Source organism: Pterocles gutturalis, unplaced genomic scaffold (assembly GCF_000699245.1).
Source record: "Pterocles gutturalis isolate BGI_N339 unplaced genomic scaffold, ASM69924v1 scaffold1035, whole genome shotgun sequence".
In the NCBI taxonomy this organism is placed as follows: Eukaryota; Metazoa; Chordata; class Aves; order Pterocliformes; family Pteroclidae; genus Pterocles; species Pterocles gutturalis.
This window is the reverse complement of record NW_010137869.1, coordinates 37,106-63,183: the sequence shown is the minus strand read 5'-3', so window position 1 is coordinate 63,183 and position 26,078 is coordinate 37,106. Positions and strand designations below refer to the sequence as shown.

The window sequence follows — 26,078 nt, the reverse complement described above, 5'->3', positions numbered from 1 at the left end:
GATCATTAAATTTATTGCTGGTTACCCACAGCGAAACAACAATCTGCAACTGTGCAACTAGAGCTCAGATGAATTTATCTGCTTATACCCAAAGTGGTTCAGAGGAAAAACAGTTGTAAAATAAGTGTTAGTTTTAGTAATGATTGCTTTAGTTATAATTATTTTATAATTTCTTGTGGTTGTTACTTTCAGTAACTTTTAGTCAATTTTAGTAACATGAAGTTACAACTTCATTAATCCTATTTTTAACCCAAACAGCGAAAATGTTGATACTCAATATTTTGCTTTATAGTGAAGTCGGAAAACAAGAGTTACTGTGGCAGAACACAGTGTGCTACTAGTAGCACCTGATGAATTAGCATAAAGTATCATATTATTAATTGATTTAATGAGTGCTTAGATCCTATGATACTTGAAAGACGGTTAATTGGTTACTTACAACATAACTGTGTTTAAATGCATCATTTGATTCCCATTTTCTTGAAATATCCACCTATGAGGTTTTCACTCCCCTCTTCACTCGGCACCCCCAGTAGTCATAGCTCTTCTAGCTCTGAAGCATTTTAAGATCATTAGTTCAAAGCACAGGGTTGCTTCCAGACCTTGATATCCCTTGGGTTAGGTGTGAAGGGGTGCTATGCTGGGCATAGTCCTCTCCTCTAGCTAAGCAGAAACATGCCCGCCTTGGCTGGCTTCTCAGGTGGCAGGTAATGCTAAATGGTGCTTGTCTGATAAAGCATGAGCAACTGTAATTAGTTTGGCACATTCATATTCCGTATTCATTTCTTTTTGTTGTATAGACTGTATGAAGAGCAGTGTGGATGGGTTGCGATTTTAATTTTTTTCGTTTCATTCTGTAAAATAAAGTCATTTTAATCTCTTGAGAGGATGAGTGCCAGAGGTGCGGCCCAGCTTCCCTGAAAGGCTGTGTTTGACACAGCTTGGCTTTACAGGCAGATTAAATTACTGCATTTGGATGCTCTGGAAGGTCCTGCCATAAAGGGAAATGTGGCTGCTGAAATAGCTGTGCTGTAAGTCTCAGGGAGGCAAGCTGGGGCAAACTCAGCCCATGCGCTCCACTCTCAGTGCTAACTCTCTGCAGGGTGCCTGAGCAAGCTTGCCCAAGGCTTCTGTTCCAGCAGGACAACGTGTTGCATTGTATATTAGAGGGAAAGTTTTAAGCTGTTTGGCTGCATCCCCAAATTCAATCTATAGCGCTGGAACCTAGAGGTGGGGCACGCATGGACTCTGCAGCACACACTGTGACTAATGTGCTGTGAACCGCAGGTACAGCAAGCCAGAAATGGTGGGAGCATTTCAACACAGTCGACCTTGTCAGCTCAGCCTGCCACTCATCATTTTGCTTTGGGATAGCTGATACCATAAAGGAAAAAAAGTCTGCATCTCATATAAATTCAAATCATAAACTGAGAGTGTATGTGTACAAGGGGGAAAAACTTTTCAGGAAATTTTTAATAAAAACTGCGATACAATAATTTTAAAATAGTTTACTTTTGACTCAAAAACATTTCCTTCATAGGCACTCAGAATAGTGGGAATACCTACCCCATGTATATGGGCATACCTACCTGCCTGTACACCTACACACTCTTAGTGGCAGGATAGAGTTAAGGATGCTTCCAGTTCTGGATTTCTATTTTCAGGATAAATTAAGTAATTTAAATCAGATTTCAGAAACATTCACAGCTTGGTTACATTGTCAGGAATATGTATGCTTTGACTACAGTAGGAAGCAACCAGTAAGTGTTCATGGAGAGAAAATTCCCCTACATATTTGCACATTCATTTTGATTTGGTAAATAGGTTAGTCATACTTCATAGTGGCTGCCTTCCTGATCGTTAGGATTTCTTTCATCCCTTTTCCTTCTCCTTTTTTCTCTTTTCCCCCACTCCAATGTATTGAACGTGCTGGAATAGAATCAAATGCAAAAGTTGCATCAATACACAGTGTAATGTGCTTGAGGATTTTTGCATCTTTACTGGAAAACAAAACCCTTTGGATAGTAGGAGTATTAATTCTCTTATGAAATGTTGTAGATTTATTTGTTTGTTTCAACCCTCTCTTACCAGTCTTCATCCAAAGAACTTAGCCTTTTTTAACCCTCATTTGTAGAATGATGACATATTTTACACCCTTTTTCCTCAAAAAAATGCCAAGATGTTGCTTTCTTTAGGAGTAAAGAAACTTCTTCTGGATTAGACACTTGCATTCTTTTTACCTTTCTGCTTTCTCCTTTTTTAGCTTACCTCTTGTCTCATTTAGAAATCAGCAACTGTTTCACATTGTATGGACATCCCATCCTTTCTAAAAAGCAACTTTAAGAGTGTCCTTTGCCAGTATTTTGAGGTATGTGAAAGAGAGTTGTCAGTACTTCGCTGCTTCTTTCTCCTTGCTTCATCATGAACTTTATAATATGTCATCTACGTGGTGCTGCTCTATGTTGTCAGAAGACTAATTTAATTAGTTTTCATTAACTGTCTCTTAACTGAATTTTTGAAAGACAGATACAATTACAAACACAGCACAGGAAGAGCATAGGAGGAATGTCTGGCACAGCTATATGAATGGCTGTATTACTTCAGATATTCCCCTGCTGTTGAACAGGATGTTGAATCTGTAAAGGATTATATGTAAAAGGGAGGAAGATATTTAGAGCAAGACTGAAGGTCATTGAGGTGGTCAAAGCCAGTATAAAAGAAAAGGAAAAAAAAAAGTGTCACAGACACCAAATTGCATGAGTGCCTCCAAAGTGCGGTGGCTGTTCTTCCCTCTCCCAGGCATTCAATTAAAAAGGAAATAAAAATTATCCTGATGCCTGTGCTCTGGCCATCGTTTCAGGAGAAAGAGCCAAGGTGGCATTGCAGCCCACCAGCTGGCATCCCGAAGAGGTGGAAGAGGCTTGCCTTCCATCACTGAGGCTGAACGGAAGTGCAAGCGCTGTGCAAGCAGCTCTGCATTTTACCAGCTGGATTGAAGTCATTGGGGAGTAGAAGGGGAAGCTGTGATTAAAAGCGCTAGGTAGCCCATTTGAAGCACTTGTTTGTCTTTCCTACTTGGCAAGGCATAAAAAGGACCACAAGTCTGGGCAAGCGAATAAAGCTTCCTGATAGCTTCGGTTGGTCAGTAATGCAGAATGCCGGTGTTGCATAAGGATCACCAAGCCCACCACAGTGTTTCCTGTGAGCTGGAGCTGTGTTTCCATTCTGAGTTGACAGTTTGAGCAAATGAGCTAATAAGCCAAGGGATGGGAGCTCTTGAAGACAGGCCACATTCACTGAAAGGTGTGTTTTAATGGTATTATATGAATGTATTTTACCAGCAAGGTGTCCTAATTTGAAGGTAGAAAGGCCATCTGTGCAAGAAACGCTGGTAGCTGAGCGAGCTGTGACAGTCAATGACCACACTTCTTTATATTGCTGATAAACGTGCTGCTGCAGAAATCTGTAGTAAGAACGGATTCTTTCACCTTTTTCTAAAGGAAATATCAGCAATCATTTCCATTTGTTTAAATGCCTTTTCCTAATGCTTCTCATATGCTTTACAAAATGGGCACAACTGGGACACTCACTTTACTCCCTAGTCAAAAAGAGAGAAACTGGGAGGGGAGAATTGGTGAGTATATACACAAACGCCCACCACACTCAGGCACACGTGTCATGCTGGGATGAGGTACTGTTCAAATTTAAGCGGAATGGCTCTTCTGGTACATCTGGCTATGAGCATTCTTATTGCAGGATAAAAGTGCTTTTTTCTCCATAAACTGAATCTACTCTGAAACGTTAGTCAAGCCCATGTATGCCTTGCAAATGGAAAACATTTTAGGTACTTTAAAATGACATTTTCTAAAGGGATAGCAACTTTTTTCTTTCCTTGGGTTGCTTAGGCCAAATGGACCATTTCATTAAAGATGTGGTCTGAATTCTGTTTCCAAGATACAAACGCCATGATAATCCAAAAACATGCTTTTTTATAGGCCTTTCAACATAATTTCCAGTACAGTTAAAAAAAAATATAGTGGTATACAAGATGAATCCCAGATAACTGCAGTGTAATGCCCAGTGGTTTCATGGGGTACCATTTTCCAGGGTTATATTCACAAAAGTTCAGCTTTAAGGGGATAAAGTCATCTTCATTTTATAGGGCAATTAAAGGCTTCTGTTTTGATGTTGTCTGATGTCTTCTCTGGGATTGATTCAGAACCAAACACATACTGTAGAGGAAAATTTGGCATGACGGTTTGCTGCTGGCATTCTTCATGTGGAATTGCAGTATTCTTCCAGATGGGAAAGAAATTTGCAGGGGCTCTGTTATAGCTAACCGTTCTTCTACTTCTCACTGCAGGTACATGGAACACTGCCTGGTTTTGGAGTCTTTCCACTTTACAAAGTAAAAAGTTACATTAATATTTTTTGACACTTGAGTAAGAAAAATTCTGAAATTTTCCCAGATTCAAGACAACTGACTGCCTTTTTATTCTTTCCAGACACATGCTTAATATCGGCCACAAAGGCAATGGAGTATGAGATTTAGGATTCTGACAGACATGTGTCTGCAAATGAAAATCATATTGCTGAAGCCATATCAGCCCCTGCCTCTCTGAGGGATAGTGGTACCTTGCGTGCAGGGATGTCTGATCTGCTTATGAATCAGCACCGCAGAGGTTATAGTTTACTGTTTAGTATTTGTAGGTAAGCCTCTGATATTCACAGTTTGCCTTTTATCTCTCCAGAATAAAAGTAGTTGTCAGCAGCAACTGAGATATTTGGGCAGGAAGAGCTGAAGGAGAGGGACGGCAGGAGTTTCTGTCTCATCTCTTGCTCCAAGCCACACTGTTCTTGCTGGTTAATCAGAGTCCTAAATCTCATGCAGCCCCTCAGTGAACTGGAGCATGGCAGACAGGCAGGGTTGCAGCCATGCCCCTCTTTGCAGCAATTGGGGAGCAGGTGAAGGTGCCTGTGCTCTGGAAGCTGCCTTGGGGATGGGCCTGGGCTCCTACCCCCTGCCCGCCATAGACCTCTCTGAGGGGAGGGCAGAGGGAAGGGCTAGCTTATGCCTGCTGTGGCTTTTTAAGGAGTCTTCACTAGCAAAGAGACCATTAGCCTTAACTATCAGAACAAGCTAGGCAAGGGTAAAAATCTAATGAGAGGAAATGAATAATAAGGATGCCGCAGAGCATCTCCCAAGTTACTTGGAGTTCTGTTCTGGTTATGTCATTGTTTTCCTTTCTTTCTCACTGAGTCTTTTGGTTTTATAGTAGCTTTAGTGACAGTGAAATGGATCTGAGTACAGTACCTGTTAAATGCCAGCTTCCCCTTGTATGGCATCCATCTCTAAATGCAATTAGAACATCTGCTCCCAGACATGACTTCCTGACCTGTGCTGTTTTTTTCAGCATTCTGCCAGGCTTCTTATCACCCTCCCCAGTAATCCCAGCAGGTCCACGAAAAAGTAAATATCCTTATTCATGTGACATGGCAGCCACTTCAGCTGGCTTGTTGAAACTCAGAAGTTATAACTGAAGGAGCAATGCCATACCACTCACAAGAAAGAGAGAAAATTTTTCAATTGTGAAGGTTATCGCATTTGTTAGGCATACATAATCCAGGTTATTTCTGCATTATAACCTGGATACCACAAAAATGTAAATTTGTGTAAAGTAACTTTTTCAGCTAAAATTTGAATTAGTGGGTGAGTAACTAGACAGTAATCATAAAAAGCAGAAGAATGTTACAGAGGCTTTAATGCAGCCACACTTTAGTGTTTAGGCATTCCTCTCTGAAAACAGGGTGCTGAAGTTCATCTTAAACACCAGCTGGCACACAATATAATGATGTGTTTTGTGTAGGCTTGCTGGCTTAAACTGTGTGGTCAAAGCTAATTGCTGTTAACTAAGTTCTGCTGTTATCCCCAAATCTATTTGGCAATAGTTTCATATTGTTTAGCAATATGACCATTTTGCGTCTCTGTTTAATTAAAGTATATTGGATCTTTCTCAGTTTCTTTAGCACAGAAATAGTTTTTGGATTCTTGACATGTTAACGTGTTTCTAATACTTGAAATACCGAGAAAGCCAAGAATTTTTAAGTTGCTGTGTTCATATAAAATTTGTATCTAATATCTGAAGTCTTGTAAATTTCATAGACTTGTATTTATACCTGTATTATGCCCCTGTGCTGTTACGCAGATTTTAGAGGTTATCTGAAGCTGTCTCCATACTACCTGGAAACCAATTTTTCTTTGAAATATTTCTTTGGTCTGTGAAGAGACATTTCTAGGCATCTATATTAATACCTCTATAAAAAGAAGGAAATACTTTCTCACATGTGATTAAAATGTGGAAGTCATTAACACAGAAGAGCCGCTGAGGCCAAGAATTTAACAAGGTTTATTAGAGGTTATGGCCATCAACAGTATGCAGGGTTGTAATTAATGTAAGTAAGTATTTTGGAAAAAGTGCTAAGCATGGTGTTCAAGGGTTCGGACGGTCTTCAGTTACCAGCTCCCAGTGTTGGACAGAGATTGCTTTGTCAGCCTCCATAGTTTTTTAGCTTTTCTCCGTAAAAGCATCTGGCACCAGAAGCTATTGGAGACATAACCCCAGAACACACATATTTGCTTTGATGTGAAACAGCACACTCCCTGCCTGCCTTCTGCCTGATTTAAAGTGTAACTTCTGAATTAATTGATCACACTGCACCAGTTTTCTGTGCGTACACAATGCCCTGCTCCTCTGTACACGTGGAAAGCAAGGCACTAGGAGCCGTTGTTACTAGGCTGAATCAAATGAAGATAAAAGATGGTGTTTCACAAATGCAGCAAAGTAGATACAGATACTTCCCTCCTTCCTTAGCCTGTGATGACTTTTCCCCATTCCTGTATTTCTGAGTTGTGGCCAGGCACATGCATGGCTGCAGCAAAGCAGCAGGATGACAAAGGAGAGAGAACGTGCAGTGGCACACAGGGAGCAGAGCCAAGCCTTTTTCCTATGCACCAGAGAGAGCAAGGCTATGCTGCTGGCGCTGCATTTGTCAGATTTGTTTGTGTGCCTGAGACCCTGAATGAGCTGTGCTGACTGCAGAGCTCTGATCCAGCTTGTAGTAAAGAGCATCAATGCCATTGTATTTGGCATCTGTAGTAGAGATGTGATGCAGTGAGTAGACATGGAAACCAATTGCTCTGCAGGTAATCTAGCCAAGATGGAATCCAGGCATGTTTGTGACAGCACAAATAAGCTCCCTCTGAGTTTGTGAAGCTCTTTGTCTCTTTGCTTTTATCTGGGAAAAATAAAAAAACTAAATTTCTTAATAACTTTCACAAAAAAAATTATTTTAAAGTAGTATCACAGTCAGTATTTAAGCAGTCTGACAGAGGAGAAATGTAATGTGGAAGCAAAGATAAAGCAGAGTTTTCCCACCTAAACAACAAGCAATTTGCAAACAAGAATAACTGCAGGCATCCCGACTGCTGGGGTGGGTGCTGATGATGAGATGGCAGCACAGTCTGTGGCTCTGCCCAAGGGAGAGCTCTCTTGCTCGCCAGCCGCCTCTCTGCAAGGAAGATGCCCAGACAGGTGGTGATGGACACACTCCTGGGGCATTGCAGCTCTTCAGGCAGGGTCAGTGTGCCAACACAGGGGGCCCTCATTCCTGGGGTGACCAGGAGGAGAGGAGGCAGGCTGAACCTTAGCGGATGTGTTGCAGGTTGTGTTTGTTATGCCTTTGGCTGAGCAGTGGAGTTGTGAATGGTTTGTTTGCCAAAACTAAAAGTTCATTACAGACCGGCCTTGTTTTGATTAGGAGGAGCCAGGGGGCTATACCATAAGAGTAAATAAAGCATATGGCTTTGTCTGCTGCTTTGTTCACTTTGGTATTAGAGAAGTTATATTCTAACTAGTTTTTAATTTCTGCATTATCATTTTATTTTAGTCTTTTTATTATTTACCCTGTACATGCACAAATAAACTTTGTGGCATTTTTACACTTTTTTTTTAAGCTTGAGCAGTTCCCATAGATTGTTCCTGTACTAGATGTTTGTCAAAATAAGAAAAAGAGTTGTGTTAACTTGTTTTGTGTTCAGATGCAGAAATTATTATTACCATCCACTTATTTTGTCCTTTCAAGTGCTTCATTTGGGAAAAGTACTGAATGCCACCCACAAAACATCTGTTTGGGAGTTGGTTTGTTTTTAAGACTGAAAACAAGTGTGTTTCCAGATATGTTTGCTTTTAATTGGATCGTTTAACATGATTTTTGTTGTTTATGTGAATATATTGTTATCCTTTGTTATGTTGCAGAAACTGTGTTTAGAAAAGAGACTTCCTGCAAGTTCATACTGAGTACTTCAAAGTGTGAGAAGTGGAGGAAGTTGTATTTCATTAAAAAATACCGATACAAAGACTTCATTATGCAATAGAGACAGATGTTTCATGCAATGTAACTAGTTAGCGTAGTTATTTTTTGAGTTTCACTTATATGAGACTAAGATGAGAATCCGAGCTACATATTTCAAGTTCTATTCTCCTGGCAACACCTCAGCTCCTTTTGGCAAATCATTTAACCTTTTCTGCCTCCTATCTCACTCACCTTTTAAAATGGAGATCTTATTTAATGTATTTCCCAGATGTACTTAATGTATTTAATTCATATTTGTAAGTACCTTGAAAATAATTTTATTTAAAAAAAAAATACATCATTGTTATATGATGTAAGGATGCACATTTGCAGGATAAAGTTTGTGCCCTCCATAAGTTAACAAAATTTTATCTGGTGTCCATTGAAAAATAAATCTATCTGACAGTTTGTTAATTCATGGTTCTCTCTCAGTGAACAGAAATTAGGAGTTTAGTATCTCCTTAGAGAAACTTTGAAAATCAACATTGCAATAAGAGAGTTAAGTCACACATTCATGGCTTGAATTTTTTCCTTTCTCCTTAGAGCTATTCGTGCAGTTCAGGAAACTTTCAAAGAAAGTGGCTCTTCTGAAGGCAATAATGCATCACAAGTTACTGACTTTCATCCTTTTTCAAAGCATTTCTATGTTCTTCTATTTTCCAGGAGAAGTGTGAGCTCCAGTATAGGTTGTTCATGACTCGCTTTTCTTAGCAACCTTTTAGAGACCTTTTAAAATAGAGGGTCGATAGACTATATGGTGAAAATTGCTGATCTAACTAATATCCTTTATTTTTATTGGCTTCCTTGTCAAAGGGAACTGCAGTGCATTCTGATAAGATTTTAGAGGACATGCTGCATTGAATAATATGTGCTGATAGAGGTCTGCAATGGAATTGTGACTGAGAATATCTGACTTGCTCAGGCAGCTTGAAAATTTAACGTCCTTCTGTCCAGCCAAACTGGATCCATTCTGGATCTTCTGGGTTAGGAACAAATAGAAACAAAAAGTTTTTGAATTCTTCAGCTCAGCTGAAAAATAGCATTGACATAGTATATTGAAACAGTCATTTGCCTGGAGACAGCTGGGAAGAAATTGTGTATGGTTAGAAAGCGGCCACATCCAGAATTATAATGTAATTGAAATCATTTATCCAAGCAACAAATGACTTGAGAAAGTAGATACAGAAACTTGAACTAACAAGATTAGAGATGCTCACTGGTCAAGGTTGATACATGATGACAGTTGGTGCCCACCACAGCTGATCATTCTTTGGAGACAAGCACCCAGTCTCTTCTTTCCAGCATCTCCCATGATAACTGCAAACTGGAAAGTTGAACCGCACCTGTGAAATGTGTATCCTAAATTTTATTGTTTCCCAGTACTGAAAACTAGATTGTGTCTACTCAGATGGGATTAGCAAAATATAGTCACCACTTCCACTTTTTCAACACCTGTTACTTCAGGTGTTTTCCAAAATTCTAGTACCCTTTGGTATAATAAAGGTCACCACTGGCACTTTGTTTAAGTCATGTGATGAGATCAAACCAGTCTGGTGATTTAACAATTAAAAAGAACTAATTTTAAGTGGTCTTTTGCTATAATCCCTTTATGTTCTTCAGAAGTGGTTCTTCCCGTATACATAGATATATTGATATATAGATATATAGATTAGATATATAGATATATAGATATCATCTTTGCCTGATACAGTGTTTCTTAGGGAACTTTACTTACTCAAATATCAGTGGATCTAGTTAATTGTAACGAAGAGGGCTACTAGGCAGCAGTTAAATGTGCTTTTATTCAGCATGGTTACACAATCTTTTGGGATTTCCCCATGTTGTAATTTGTAATTGAAATGACTGGATAATGCTCCTGATTCTCTTCCTAGCATGGCTTACTAGGACAGGTAAAGTTTGTTGCACATTGGGCACATGTATTTGCTTTATGTAGTCGGCTGCTGCCACCATCTCTGGTTTCTGGGCTGTAATTGAGGTTCTGTGCTTTCCTGTGTTAACATGTCAGGCTGTCTGACCAGCAAGGCAAGTCTCAGATGAAAGTTATGAAGCTTTCAAACAAAATGGCATAGTGAAGATCAAGAGCACAAAGTGGGACTTGCTCCCAGTGTTTGAGGAATGGCCCTTCTAGAGAAACAATCTGCAAAAACTAAACAAGTTTCAGAGGAAATGAAAGGTGCCCAGTCCTCGCAAAAACAAGATGGTTGGGATGGGTCTACCCGAAACCTCGTCCCCCAAAATACCACAAATCCTGCTGTGCTTTCGGCAGAACCTGAGCTGCTGGCACAGCTTGGTCACCTCCTGCTCACCAGGAGACCCGAGCGCTGGACAAAGCAGGAGAATCAGGTGCCCACAAACATCAGATACTTCAGATATTCCTGTTGCTGAAACAGCACATGAGAGGAACACCTTTATCCTCGGGATTTATTCCCTCAGAGGCATGTTTCCAGCACTGTCTGATGTATTGGACGCTCGTCAAGAATGGGAACAGCCCTGGGAGCCTCCAACACCAGGAGTGAGCTGGAGGGAAGGATTTCTTCTGGCTGAGGAGGTGATTTTGTACAAGAGGCAGCAAGCGAGAATCCTTTGCCAGGGATTCTGTCGAAAGCCCAAGGGGGAAAGGAAAATCAGGATGTAGGCCTCGGCCAAGGGAGCAATTACTCCTGGAAATGGATTTGAGTGGGCTGGGATGGAGGGAGGTGTTTTGGAACAAGTCACCTGGAATTTGTAGCACTGTGTTTTCTCTCCCCCTTTATCTGCTCTGTGGCTGGTTGTTTTGGTTTTTTTTGGAGTGGGGTTGTTTGGTTTTGGAGGGGTTTTTTGGTTTTGTAGCTTTCCTTTTTGTAGTATTTTGTTTATCGATTAACCTACCTAAGGCAGAAAACAGCTCTGAGTACCCTGTGAAACATCTTGCTTGTTGTGAAAGGTATGAAAAAGCAGTACACTGAACTAACACTATCAAACGTGCTACCTCAGATTGAGAGTTGTATTTTTCAAGTGAAATTTAAAATATTGATCCCGTTGTGCTGTTATTAGAGGGATCATTTTCTTCTGCTTCAAGTATGGTTTTATAAATTCTAAGATTAAAATGAGTTCAGACAACTCTGCTGAGAGGAACTGCAGTTGTATGTGAGTCAGAAATGTTTTACTTCATTGAGTAAATTGCTCATTCTTTTACAGATTACACCTATGCCTAAATATTTTATTTAATAACTAGCAAAATGCCTGTTCTGGGTCTTTGGTGCTTCAGTATGTCACTAGCAGCAACAGTTCCAGCGGTATTACACTGACCTGTTCCCCAAGAACTTGGCCGCCCAAACATTGACTGACTCCTCTTGTCCCCTGCTTCCTTTAGCATATGCATCCACAAGTCCCCCCCAAAAGCTGTACTGGACAGATGTGGACTGTTGTGTGCACTTTGTTTTTTTCCTTAGGGTGCCCAGGAGATCACTTTCAGATTCAGGCTATTTCTGCTCAAGACGAGTGAATTGTAGGGTCCTGGTAATCCCTCACAAAATGTAACAGGGCACAAGCTACTTCTGCCTCACTTGAGCACCTGGCAGCAAGGTCAATTAGGATTGTATAACCAATACTCGGTACTTTACAACTTCATCTAGATGCTGATAGCAGAAGAGCAATGCCCATGTGTTTTGTTGTTGTAAATCCTTTCACAAAACCAAACAATTGCCAAGAATGTGGAAACATTGAAGTAGGAGGCAATGATAATAGAATAATTGCTGCCAGATGGACTACTGCACCTGATATCAGTCATCATGCAAGTGAAACAGAGACATTTATTGCAAGGAATACCACAGCATATGTCAGGGTAGCATCAGCATTTTTTCAAACATTATTTTGATCATTTTGAAAGCTGCTAACATGTTGAGTTTTGTACTGTGATTGTTCTTAAACATTGCAACAAGGTCCTTTTTTGTTAAAGATTTCCTGAGAAGGAAATATGATCTTCACTCTCCCTACCTCCTCTGGCTATCATCAGGTTTGGCAAATTTTCATTAAAACTTAGAAGTGAGCCATTATTTAAACACTGACTAAAGATCGTTGCTTAGCTGCTTTTAGAAATCCTTCCTATTTTCAGGCAATGAAAAAAAGGAGGTAGTATTTTCTTAAGCATTATGTAGCTATTAAAGTAGATTTTTAGAAATTATTGCCATTTCCAAGGCTGCATTTGTTAGTTTGTTTTTAAAGGTTGATACTTTTCCAAGGAAGCCCCAGCTTGCCTCCATTGTTCATCTTCTTTTCCTAATGTGAGAGTTTGAGGTTTGCTTGCTTTTAAGGGATGGTGAAAGGTCACTTGAGCATCAGTTCAGTCTTTGTATGTATGGTGGTGTTCCCCTCTCTAATGCGCATGTCGGGGTGTGTGTATGAGTGCAGACTCAATTGTGCATATTTTGGTTTGGCCATTTTATTCTGTTGTATTTATTTTAATTAAGACAAGCAACACTGTTCTCTTAATTATTCTTTTCCATCATTTTCATGTAAACTTTTTTTCTTCTTCTGTCATTCAAAACATAAGCTACCTCTGAAGTGATAGAGCTCTGCAGCTCTGCACTGGGGGGAATTTTCAGGTTCTGTGGAACAAACTATGAGCTGATCCTGGAGATGCTTAGGACATGCTGCCTAGTTTTTGTGCACTAGCTTCCCTCTTCCGTGCACAGAGTGCCTCTGCAGTGTAGGACAGTCCAGTTCAAAGATGAAGTAAATGACCACTCACTGGAGGTATTTGCACAGTCGTGTGCTTCCGAGTGCTGTAGTCCTACCAGCTGCTCTCACTGCGTAGTCTCATGAAAAATTTAGAATCATACAATGGTTTGGGTTGGAAGGGACCTTAAAGATCATCTAGTTCCAAACCCCCTGCCATGGGCAGGGACACCTCCCACTAGCCCAGGTTGCTCAAAGCCCCATCCAGCCTGGCCTTGAACACCTCCAGGGATGGGACATCCACAGCTTCTCTGGGCAACCTGGGCCACTGCCTCACCACCCTCACAGTGAAAAATTTCTTCCTAATATCTAAATTTCCGAATATAGTTTTTAAATGGAGACTGCAGGGACCTTAAGGCATCCAGTAATAAGATCTGCACTCACTCCTCCAGTCATGCAGCACAGTGAGGTGACTGTGAATCTCCCTCTCCCACCCCATGGATTGCAGTTCCCCTGGTGCCAGCTTCCAGTGCTGGCCAGCACCACCGGTGTCAGCGGGACTAATCTGATACTCGAGATAAAGGGGGCCTAAAGGCAGGCAAAATTGGAGACCTGGAGAAGAAGAAAGGAAAGCTCTTCCTTTCAGCTTCGTATGTGCTGAGACTGACAGGTGCACTGCAGGGGAGCAAACTTCTGGTAGTGGATCTGTCTTTCAGAGCTCTAATTCACACTGGGAAATGTTACTGAAACCCTGAAGCATAACTCCTTCGTGCTGTGCCTCAGGATTCCAACACATTCTGGCACGTTGAACGTTATGCATGCATGTTTATAGCGCTATTTATAAACCTCTTGAGTTTCCTCTTGTATTGTTCCTTGCTGAGGGAGTGTGGGATCTGCAATTCACCCCATCAGATTTTATTGAGGAGTTATCCGCAGTCATGTGTATGCTAAATTCTCTTGAGAAACAACATCTGTTTTCTGCAATATTTCAAGTTTGAAATGGTTGTGGGTTGTCCTAACTTGTTTAATTAACAAAATGATACAGTTAGATAATGTGAATTACTTGTACGTCTTGTCAAATGCAATGTTAACTCCATAAGCCACAGAACAGGGAGGTTTCCTAGATAAGCTGTTTGCTGATTTTTTTTTCTATCTTCTAATTGTCTGTTTTCCCTGCTTTGTGTAAGTACAGATTCCTCTGGTTTTCTTTCTCTATTTAGAAATCATGCTATGCCTGTAGAACAGATACATCTTGTCTTCTAGGTGAAAAAGACACTAAACGTGAGTTGGATGTAGCCCGCAGGACTGTCTGTTTTGCTAATCATGCCATTGTGCTAACCCAGTTAAGGTGATCTCAGGTCTTATTAGGATTTTTCATATAGATAAATGGAAAAAAATAGAGATATGGATGGATGGATACACATTTGGAGTAAAAGGCAGGATATGTCAAACACTGAGAGGCATTTGTGTGATAAAAAAGGATGCTAAGCAGCATAGTTCCTCTTGGGACTGTAACAGACATGGCAAGCAGAGACTTAGGGCTTGACTGTGCAAATACTACGTAGACCTTATGGTCAATTAAAATTATGAGGGAACATATAACTGTAATTTAAATTCAACTCCAGTGAAGCTCAATTTAGTCACTCTTCCAGTGACAGTGGATGCATTCTTGAAGAGGGCATGGAACAGCACTTTCATAGGGCTTCCTTAGAAATAACTTATATCCTCCTTTTTTAAGGAAGCTCATTACGTTTTGGTTTTTTTCCTTATGTTTTTTTTTGTTTAGTCATGTAAGTAAACTGGGAGATGATAAATGCCTAGTATAAATAACAGTAGCCTTCAGGCTTTCTTAACTAAAATTGTCTGTCATCTTCCACTAGTTGTGCATTTCCAGGAGTATAAATGATCCTCAGGATAGCTGACTGTAAGACTTGCTGCTTTTGCCTCCTAAACATAAGGTGCCCTGGTAATAAATAGGCATTGTATTTTTCACGTCTGTAGTTGATTGGCTCTCTGTAGACAATTGCACGGTCTGTGAAGAAAATGGTTGATTCCAGTGAGTTCCTACAAAACTAGTTCCTATTAATTCCTAAATTATGTGTTTTGGGCAGCATCTGGATGAATTCTTCATGAAATTTTTTTTTCCCCTGTATAAGGCATTTATCTGAATTGCATTAAGTCTTAGGGTGCAAAGTTTGTGCCTTATATATTCCTTCTCCAAGGGGAAGTGTGACAGTAACAATTTTGGTCAAATGAAGTACTGATTATTTTGGCTAACTAAATTTCAGTTGTGGTCTTAAGTGGATAGTGTGTTGTCATTCACTTTTTCTCACCCTGCTCTTTTCTCATAGCCATGATGCTTGATGTTGCATAGCTACCAATCTATAACCCAAATGTTGTTATATTAGAGTGGAGAGTTGTGCTAATCTCCATGCAATATATAGAGGGTGTATATTGCGTGAGATGCCTAGCAAGCTGCTGTATGACTGTAAATTTCTGTGGCTTTTTTCATGCTGTATGTACCTGCTAATTACCAAAGTGATTTATGTTTTAGGCATACTTTCTCTTTCATTGTTCGTTCTCCTTTTTTTAAAGTTTTAGAAATGAAGTAATTTTAGTACGTATCTACCTCAGAAAGCCTTGGAGAGGAGGAGGTAGCCTGCCAGCTGCTGTGCAGGTACGGTGTGTGCTGCAGCCATGGGGCAGGTTAGCGTTCCCCCATCCACAAAAATCTAGGCTGTGGTTACTTAGGGCAGGGAAGAGGGTCATGCCTGCCAGGGTTAAGGCCAGCCTGTGAACTGGCACATTAATGCCTTCATTCAGCATCGTGGACGACAGCGAAAGAGGATCATTCTGAGCCCACAACCATGTGGACAGCCAGTCAGCTGAAGCCTCGATTCAGCCTTGCAGCTGACTGAGCCCTTTTTTCTCTGTTGCAGTTTTGGCCGCAGGAAAGGAGTGGAGGGCTGGAGAGGGAATAGTCAGCAGTAATCTCCTCCACCAGCCAGCCGTCTCCTCCTATTGACCTTGAAATAGTGAAAAAGGGGTAGATTCTGCTGCATGTTACTTCTGTGTGTCCAAATAACGAGAACAGAGAGAAACGATCGTAAATCTACATGGCCTTGCCTGTTTGGAAGTCTGGGCCATGGGGAAAATTACAGGACGTGTTTTATTTTAACTCTGTAATTCACATAGGTATTTGTCCCAAAAAGTGTTTCCTCTGTGGTATTTTTGTCTTGTACTTAATTTTACACAGCAGTAATTTTAATTCAGATGAACTCATTCCCTTTTGTTGACTTAAATTTTCAATATGAGAATAGTTGTATTCCCTGAACCGGCAATAAACTGTTCTGATATTCACATTTCATAGGTGTAATAGATTTCCATTAGTTTACAGAGTGAAGTTACACTGGTGTAGAAGTGGGCCTATGAAAAAAACACAAACCACACATGTAGGACTTTTTAAAAAAAAATATTTATTTTAAAAAAGATTAAGGAAAAACTCCCCTAAACTGGCTATTGTTTTTATTATACAGGGAAAATGGAGACTGGCCAAGCTTGTAGATATATTAAAAAAAGTGGGGGGAGGGGGAGGGCCTGGAATTTGGGAGTTTACTTTCAGATGCAGAACTGCCATAAACAAAGTAACCAGAAAGTTGTCTTTGGCAATTTGTTCGTTCCCCTCCCAGTGGTACTAACCAGAAAGTTGTCTTTGGCAATTTGTTTGTTCCCCTCCCAGTGATATGTAATTCATTAAGGCAGTTTCTTGTCAAGCATTAACTCAGAAACTGGGATGAATCTGAGACAGAAAATAATTCAGTAACCCACATGATGTACTCCAACTAGTGTGACCAATGGATGAAGAATGGTAACAAGGTGTTTTAGTACTTGGCTAAGATGCCAAGACAACGTCAGCCAATAAAATGATGTCATGCTGTCAATGGCAGGCTTTGGTCAATGCAAACTGACAGTTTTGTCTTTTATTCTACTGCATGCAACAACAAAAGATCAGGAAGGACTATATTTAAAAACAGAGGAAATGTACTGAGTCTACTAGAAGAGCTTGTTGCATTGTTTTTTCTCAGAGCTGGATCTCAAGTGAGATGATGCTGTACCAGTACTGAGCTCCCCAAGCTCCTTTCCCCCTTCCCAATGTAGGATTAACCTCTGAAATGGCAGCAGAGATCTCTGGAGTCAATGGGACTGTGATAGTAAAATCTTACAGTTTGCTTGCATTCCCACGATGGAAACATTACACAAGTGTTTGGAGCAAAGCTAAAGCGTAAGGGAGATGCCAACTCAGTCACTGAATATGCAGCAGAACAGGTTGACTTACAAAGAAATACAGCCTGCTCCAGCCCGAGGGGGCCCTGTAAATCTGTCTCTCTTGTGGAGCTTGGATGGTGGGCATGTATTTTTCCTCTTTTGAGGCCAATTAGCCTGTTAGAACTTGCCTTTGGCCAGAGAAAACACCGTAGCTGAGCTGCGCAACTTGGGCAATTAGGGAGGAAGTTGCTCGGCTCTGTGCTCGCTGCTGGGAGGCGATGGCTGGCCACGGCGTGCTCTGCCTGCTCCTCTGCAGCCAGTGGTCTGGTGGCGAGCTGCTCATGCATTAAGCAGATTTAATTCATCAGCTGACCAACCCTGGCCACAAAAATGTGTATTTTCATCAGTTCAGTGTGTTGAAGTTGGTTGCAGTAAGATGAGTGTCAGAGCCAGCTCTGAGGGAGAATTGTCCCAGGGGCTCACAGGGTGAAATTGTCCCCTTTCAGCAATGGGTTTCAGCTTACATCATGAAAAAGTAACATAAGCTGGCCCTTTCCTTAGGTTATTGTGTTTGGAGTGTTCTGATACTCAAGCCAGTGTGATTTTTTTCTTCCCTACAGAACCGTATTTGAAGGTTACCTCCTGGGGTCAGATTAGCCACCAACTTCAACAAGCTCTGCTGACCTGCCTCAGCTAAAATTTTGTTCCTCAAAATCTAGCTTCTATTAAATAAGTTTCAATGCTTAAAAGCTCTTAGACAACAAGCAGTTGAGCTAAGTTGAATTTGAGGTTTGTTTCCGGAGATTGTGATGTTTTTCATCTCTTTGGGTATTAACGTAGGGCCTCATACAGCTGGGCCATCCTCCACCTCTGAGGTTAAGATAACAAAAGGGTTTATGGAGTCCCAATGCTATTTTTAGAGTGCCTTGAATTAGTGGAAATATGTTGAGATATTCAGGGCTTCTAGTTGTCATCTTAGGAAGACTTAGGGTGCAAATCCAAAGTGGTTCAGATTGATCCAAACTGGTCCTGCTTTGAAACTCCCCCACAGTCACAGCCTGTGTCAGTGCTGGCCCTGGGGCCAAGGAAGCCTCTCCTGGCTCAAGTGCTGACAAGGAAAAGATGAAGTAGACCAAAAAATAGCATTATTCTGCTGACCCTGCTCTCCAGACATCTCCTTCACAAGGGAGAAGGGGGGAGTCCTGAGGCAGGTGAGGTGAGAAGCTGGGGTACCTCTGATTTAAAGTGGCTTAAGCTATTGTGGAGCAGCACCTCACGATTTCCACATGACCCACATTTCTTTAATTGCTGCTAAAATTACAATGGTAAATAATAGTGTAAGTAGCGTGAGCAGAGCTGTAGTTAACTGTGTCATTTGAGTTGATGAAATTATTTACGTCTAAAAGTATGCAGATAGTGGTGTCTTATGCTACATCAGGATCTTAATTATGCGTAGTTTGAGATAATGGGTTGTTTTAGCTTTATATCTCAACCTGCTAATTCTACCTACTAAATGAGGATTCAACTGTAATCCAAACTGTAATGTTTGGTTGAACTACTTCAATCTGTTCCTTACATTAAATAACCCGTCATGAAAGTGTTGGGATTAATTCTGCTCCTGTATTCTGGTTTTCTGTGGGAGAGGTCTGAGTTCAACACATTCATAGCACCAGTTGAATGCAGGTAATTATGTCCTTGCCCTTTGCTGTGTGATTTTTCCCAGTAGATATAAATGGATAAATGTTCTGAGGAACAAATAAGTCCCAAAGTGTCTTCATTTTTTTTTTAAGGAGCTTATTCTTAGGTTGCTGTGCTAGCCTGTATTTTGTGGCTTTTATTTTCTCTTCCCTGTCTTTTAGCAGTGTACACTTAAAAATGAATTGAAAAAGTACCAAGCTTGACATTTTTAACCGAAACAAAAGAATGTGGTGAAGATCACATCTGCAGTTCGGTCCATGATGAACAATCCAGCCTTTCTCTTAATCTAAGGTTTACATGGTCAGAGTGATTATCTGCTTTCAGGTGCAAGAGTGAACTTATTGTTACTTATTGAACTTTATTGTTCCCACAGATGAGCACCATGCCAGGACTGCCCACGAGGCCATGCTTCTATGACATTGACCTTGACCCTGTCACGGAGGAAGTGAAAGGATTGTTTTGAGAGTGACCTCCAAATTCAGGTCGGTCAGCAGCCTTTATTTTCCTGTTCCAGCTTGGAGGAAGGTGTTTGTCTCTAATATGTGTATCAAAAAAGGTTGTCAGGAGTTTATCTAGGCCCTAGTTTCATTGAGGACTTCACACAGTTTAGGGGAATGTTTCATAATGTGCGCTTCATCACATGGGTTTCTCGTTTGCTGAATGGTGGCCAGCGCTACACTGATGGTGCACATTGAAGGTGCCTTTTGGATTTCCTGGCTCTCAGTTCAGCACGAGGAGCTGGCTCTGCAATTGTACCTGGCTATGGAAAAAGTCGGTATGAAGAAAACATGTCATGTTACTCACCTCAAAAGAAATAATCTAGTTCATCTTTGATACTGCTCTCATGTGGCAGTGTGTTTCTGTCATTACCTAGGTATCAGGGGAGATGTTTCTGTTTGTTCATGAGCTTTACTTTGGTTTGTTTTTTTTTTTTTTTCCTGATTGCTGTCATCTCTCTCAAAAGGTAACAAGCATTTCAGGAACACAAATCTGTCCTCTTAGCCTGTCTGTTTTTCATGCTGGGTTCTCTCCCTTTTCCTTGGAGGCTGCAGTTCCCCTGCCACCTCCTCCCCTTCTCTAAGCACTTAATCTTCTTGGTGTCCTGCTTTGATTTTCTGTAGCACATGTTCCTCACTTAAAAATTCAAATTGTTATGAAAATATTCCATGCTACTCCACTTTAACCCTGTAACATAAATGGAGTAAGAGAGGATACAACCCCAACCAAAACAAACCATGCCGGTCTGTGATGGGACTCACTCCTCTCATCACTTAACCCTCTCCTTTCCCCCAGTAAATCCATCTGGAGGGTAAAATGTTTATTTTTACTCAGAACACCAATATTACTATGAGCTCACAGGACTGTGATGAGACCCCAGGTCAGCCACAGCTTTGAGGTGGATGCGCCCAGGTGCTTCAGCCCTGCTCCAGCATTCCTTGCCTACTCTGGTTTGAGCGAACTGGCTTTCAGTTTCTGTTTCTGTGTTTTGATGGATTGTTTGGAGGAGGGGAGAGGTTTGCACAACCCAACAAGATTACTGTTCAGGCCAACAAGATTACACTCGCCCTTACTTGAGTGTCACAGCATCTACATAACATCTGGTGAGAGCAGATTCTGACGTTTTGCATGTACCAGTCAAGACAAGTAAAAAGCAGTTAGCTTGAAATTTAACCGGCATGGACAGGTCATTACTAGCTTATATGCAAACCATCACTGACTATTCTGTTGCTGGGTAGTGTTATGCATACTTCTTGGCATATATCCCATTTTTGTTACTGATATGCTTTATATGTCTGATGGCTTCATGCATACATACTGATTCATCATGTGTCAGTCATACAATTATTTCTGAATCATTTCAAATGATTGTAGAATCCTAATGTAAAATCTATATGCAGAGTCGCATGGTCTGCTTAATCAGGTATTTACTGCCTAGTCTTACGCAAATCTATCGAAACCATGGATCAGTGAGTTTTGAAGAGCGACAGTAATTAAGCGGATAAAGTACTCCATTCCAGCTGTGAAGTTCTTTCATTTGATGTTGTGCATGAAATTAAAATGTTAAACTTGTCTTTTAGTCAGTGATGGCATTTTATCAGATGTAAAATAAATGCTAACAAACTCACAAAAACATAATAGTCAGGTAGGAAATAGTGTATACATCCAACTGTTAATAAATTATTTTAATTTCATTATGGAGGTAGTGTTGGTGTCAGATAGATGAATGATTCCATAAGTTTAAGCCTTTTAAGGAAAAAAACCAGCTTGATCATATGTATTTTTCATCAATATAGGCACATGCTCACCTGTGTTCCTACCTTTAGCGATCTAAGTAAATGCCTTGAGAGCATTGTAATATCCAGTGAGCACCACACAAGGTAGTCAGTGTTCATCAGCTCTAAGATTAATCCAGTTTGTGTGCTAGATTTGTACATTTCTCATTTTGGATAAAGAGAGAGACAATATTCCCTTGTAATCTTTAATCCTATTTTTCTGTAGAGAAGTTTAGTATTATTCCTTGCTTTCACACATTCGCTGAAGTGAACCTATGATGTAGCTGATACTCTGCTTTGAGGTATTTGTGGGTTTGTTTCTATGATGGCAGACCAAGGGACTCTTTTTTTCCACTTGGTTTGGATTATTTTCTTAGCGTTTTAGTGTACAATGTAAAATTTCTAGTAATATGATATTGTGGCAGCTCGTTAGCACTGATTCAAATCTTTAAGATGTGGTAATTGAAAAATATTTAGAGATTAGTGGAAGAGCTGCAGATATTTCATTATAAACATGCGTGCAGAGCTGAGAACAGTTGGTTTAGTGTGCGGTTTATATCCTCCTCTGTAATGCGTAGCTTCATGAGACTCGTGAAGGAGATACAGACAAAAGTCCCTGCTGCAAGGGCAGCTGTTTGGGCTCTTACTGAGCTGAAACATTGGATGCCATTAGCCTCTCTGATTTTTCTCCACCACTTCTCTGCATTAATGAAGCAGATGATAGCTCTCACAAAAATTTGCGGAATACTGGTCATTAGAATATACTCCAAAAATTCATACAAGCAAAAACTTTGTCAAAAAAAGAAGTCCACTCTGTTTTTTTTCTGTTGATAAATAGCTAAAACGTGCAGCACACAATATTACAATCTCTCTGTAGGAGCAACATGCTCTATTAAAAAACTGAAACGTTAATATCTGGAAATGAACCCAAAGGACTCTGGCTGGTTCTTCATCACTGGCCACTACCCTATTTAACTTATACTGCCCAGCTCATACACTAAGAAAATGGAAATTATTTCCTTAGGAGCTGTCTGTAGATAGCACCAGTCACAAGACTTACATTGAGACAAGTCTACCAGTAGAAAGAAATATATTTTTTTAAAAGAGCTATTATTTGCAGTGAGGGGAATTTATGAACCTGACGCACTCTGCAAAAGTGAAGGCTGTGAAGGACCCTTGTGAGCGATCAGGATCCTTCTAATTTAATCAGCAGCAGCCGGTGCCTGCTCTTACTGTGCCGGTTTGGATTCGGGAGTCTGGGTTGATGGGGGCAGGTTGTTTTCCTCGGTTGGTTGTGACTTACTAAGGTCATGGCTGTCCACAGTTGCAGAAATATTCTTGCACTCACCTCCTCTTCAAAACTGGCAGAGCATCAGAATGATTGTAATACACAGCACAGGTATTTTACCACCCTCAGAGCTTTTCTGAGTGCAGGAGGAATCCCAGAGCTCTGGCTGTGGGCATCTTCACAGTCACAAAGAAGTCCATGAGGGGAGGGCACCAAACCTGGTGTCCTAAAATTGCAAAATATTTGTTAGATGTTATCATCTTAATCCATTCAGATGTGGGTAGAAGGTGTTTGAAGACCTTTCCTTTGTATCCTCAAAATTGATCCTATGAAACAAAAAATTACATATTTTAGTCTCATTCCACAGTATGGGTTTCAGTCAGCAGCAATTACTACAATAATGTACAGTCTAAAGTCCATATCATACTGGAATATAAGTACAGATTTTTGTTTCTCACCTAGTCGGGTTACACAGATAATACATAGGAGGTGGATGTGGCATAATAAAAAAAATGTTCAGTTATGGTTAAGGCAGAAATATCCAATTTCACCAAAATACTGCTTTTAGGTTGTATGCTTTTTTTTTTTTCTTTAAAGAAAGCAAAGATGCCTTGTTTCAACATATGAATTCTTTATCTTTCTCATTTCAGAAGCCTGGAAATTAAGAACTGCAACTTTCCTGTTTCCTGCAAGTAGGAGACAAAAATGAATCTGAAATATTTCTGTTATGTGTCTCTGGAGAAATGTCAAGATAGACCAAAGAGCAAAAGTTTACTCTTTCTTCAAACTAGTTTTTATGATGAAATATAGCTCTAAGGTTAAAAAAAAAAATAAAAAGATAAAAAAAAGCAAGCTAAAGTTTTTTCTCACTGTAGCGCAGGAAGCTCTCTACTGAGGTTTATACTTGTTTGTGGATAAAATGACACTGAAAAAGGCAAATTTTTTACCTTAAGAGTTTTCATCTTTTCTCAAAGAAGTTTACAGAAATATTTCCTTTATCGTGGCCATTTAAAAATTTGCGTAAACGTGATTCTACTGTGTGATCAAGCCTATTTCTCTCTGAAAAATACACTTTCGCTCCTGGCATTCAGGAGCTGAAACTACACACAGATTAACTGCACATTTTTGAGTTATCATCAAGCGTTGCTCTGGATGCGTTTTGGGCAACAGCCAAGCTTCAAGCAAGGAAGATATTAAGCAGAGAAAGAACAGAGCATGTATTTTGTAAAAGGTTTTTAATACATAATTTGTTTCCTTGTTGGGCAAAGATCTTCTGAAACCCTTAAGCCATAGCTGTATCACATCCATAGGTCTCTTTTTATCCAAGTTACACGCTGTCCAGCTGATCATGTGCTTGTTGTGGTGAAGCGGGTTGTTCAGCAAGGGCACTGCTCCTTCTGAAGCCCTGTTTTGCTCCCATTCCTGGCTAATGAAGCCTCCTGCTGTGCTGGCTCCTGACTTGGAGTTTTTCCTTGTCCTGGCAGCACACAATGCCCAGTAACAACAGAGGAATGTCCATCAAGCAAGGATGCAACAGGGCAGAGCTTTGTTCTGCTTTGTTTTGCAGGTTTTAACCACCATACTTGTAAAACTGGAATGTGTTTTCCGTTTGAGGGGAGTATTCAAACAAGCTAAATCCTAAACCATGTGCTTTAATTTACCTCAGTAACTTACCTTGTCTGGTTTTTCCTAAATCTGCAGCAAAACAAGCCTTAGGCACAGGATGCAATGCAGCATCAAGCTTTTCAAGCTGCTGCTCCTCAGGAAACTCTTACTGACTGCCTGTTGGTGCGTTCAATAACAAAAAATGTAACAGAACAATAGGTTGAATCAAGACAATAGGCCATTGTTTTTTTAGGTAAAAAGTAGTGAAATAATGATGAGAGAGTTTATTTTCCTGGTGACGTTTTCCATCCTGTCACTTTGCTCTGCTTACGCACATCTGTATGTTATGGGCTTCTGCAATGTAGTTCTGGTTCCCTTCTACACAGCCACATTTGGGGACTTAATTATCTCAGGAACTGTGTTGTAATTGAGGGGTTTGTTTTGGTTTTTAAAATCATGCTTCGTTATTTATAAACTCGAAACTATAATTATGGACAGAAGAGCAAACTGGGGACAATTAAAATAATTATCTGTGCCTTGGAGTAGCACGGAAATGTCTGTTGACTGCATTTCAGAACTGTTCTATTCATAGCGGGGTCCCTCAGCACTGTGGGGATTGCTGTGAAGATAAACGTCAAGAATAGAGCTATTTGATATTTTAGCCTGATTAGACAATAAAGCTCCTAACGGCCTAGGCTGGCTGCTTTAATTACACTGGGGCAGGACAAACATGATCAGTAGAAAAGATTCAAGTGTGGTTCTCACAGCAATTGGGGAGAGAGGTTTCCTATATTTGCTATTAAATTATGTCCCAAAATACAACCGCATTATTCATGCACATAACTGTGTTGTAATTCAGTCCTGCGCACACTGAGCTATCTAGCCTAGAAAAATCCAAAGACTTTCAGAAGAAAATAAGTGTGATTCCCAGCCATAGTTTTCCTAGTAGCTTTCTCTCAAGAAAAATAAAGGAAGTTTTCCCTCCATCTTGCCTGGAGAAATCTGGAAAACCCTAACTGTGCCTTACTTGCAGTCACTGCAGTTATACTGGACTTACCTCCATGCAGTGTGGGATACTCCATGTGGCACTATCTGTCTGCCTGTGAAGCTTCCATATGAGATATGGATGTCTGAGCAAAAGGTTTGTAAGTCATTTCAAACCAAACTGCTGCTTGATACCCCCACACTTGTCCAGGTTGTCCCTTCAGGCCTTGCACGCTGGGACTGTTCTTTTGACCCATCAGTCTCTCCCTAAAACACCATTCCAGCTCAGTTAGTTGAGAGGTGACAAACATCCTGTAATTTTTTTCTACTGTCATGTGCACAGGATTTGTTATGTTGTTTTGATAGCTTCAGTAATTCAAGGAAAGCTGCAACGACTCTCTCATTTTCCCCTGGCTAGTTAACTATCTGCAGAATCTCTTGTGCTATTACATTTTTGGTTCTTTGTTTTACATTTTGGTGGAAGATTTGTTAAAAACAATCCATGTTGGCCTGCAGATTCTGTCTCATGATCCAAAGGGACCAAGTTATTGGCCGTCGGCTGGGCTGCAGAAGCTGCTGCAGTACATTTCCTTGGGCCACCCTAGTTCTCGGGCCAAATGCCTTCACAAGGAAGGGTTTAAAATGAAATCTTTTTAAGGTAGCTGTTATTGCTAGGTGCGTCACTTGTTGCTACACAGATGCGATTGCAGGTGTGGAATTCCTGCCTTTGCATCTGCTCCTAGCAACTCTGTGACATGGCAGAAGATCAGCTTTATAAGGCAGCTTGCTGTGCTTATCCCTGTGTTTGCAAAATCCTGTTAAGAACTATGCCATCGTTTATTATCAGAAGATCTGCTTTTTGTAGTGACTGAATA

At 40.5% G+C, this 26,078-nt stretch overlaps 1 protein-coding gene across 1 annotated transcript in view; it reads left to right on the top strand.

Moving 5' to 3' along the window:
• The window catches only part of LOC104468533 (monofunctional C1-tetrahydrofolate synthase, mitochondrial-like), a gene marked incomplete at its 5' end in the record, with an annotated part of 57,738 nt that extends 38,222 nt beyond the window's left edge, over positions 1-19,516 (top strand). Inside the window, one exon of the mRNA XM_010082716.1 lies at positions 19,427-19,516. Within this exon, the coding sequence (XP_010081018.1) occupies positions 19,427-19,516 (90 nt within the window). The remainder of the gene's footprint in view (positions 1-19,426) is intronic.
• Positions 19,517-26,078: the final 6,562 nt, after the last annotated feature.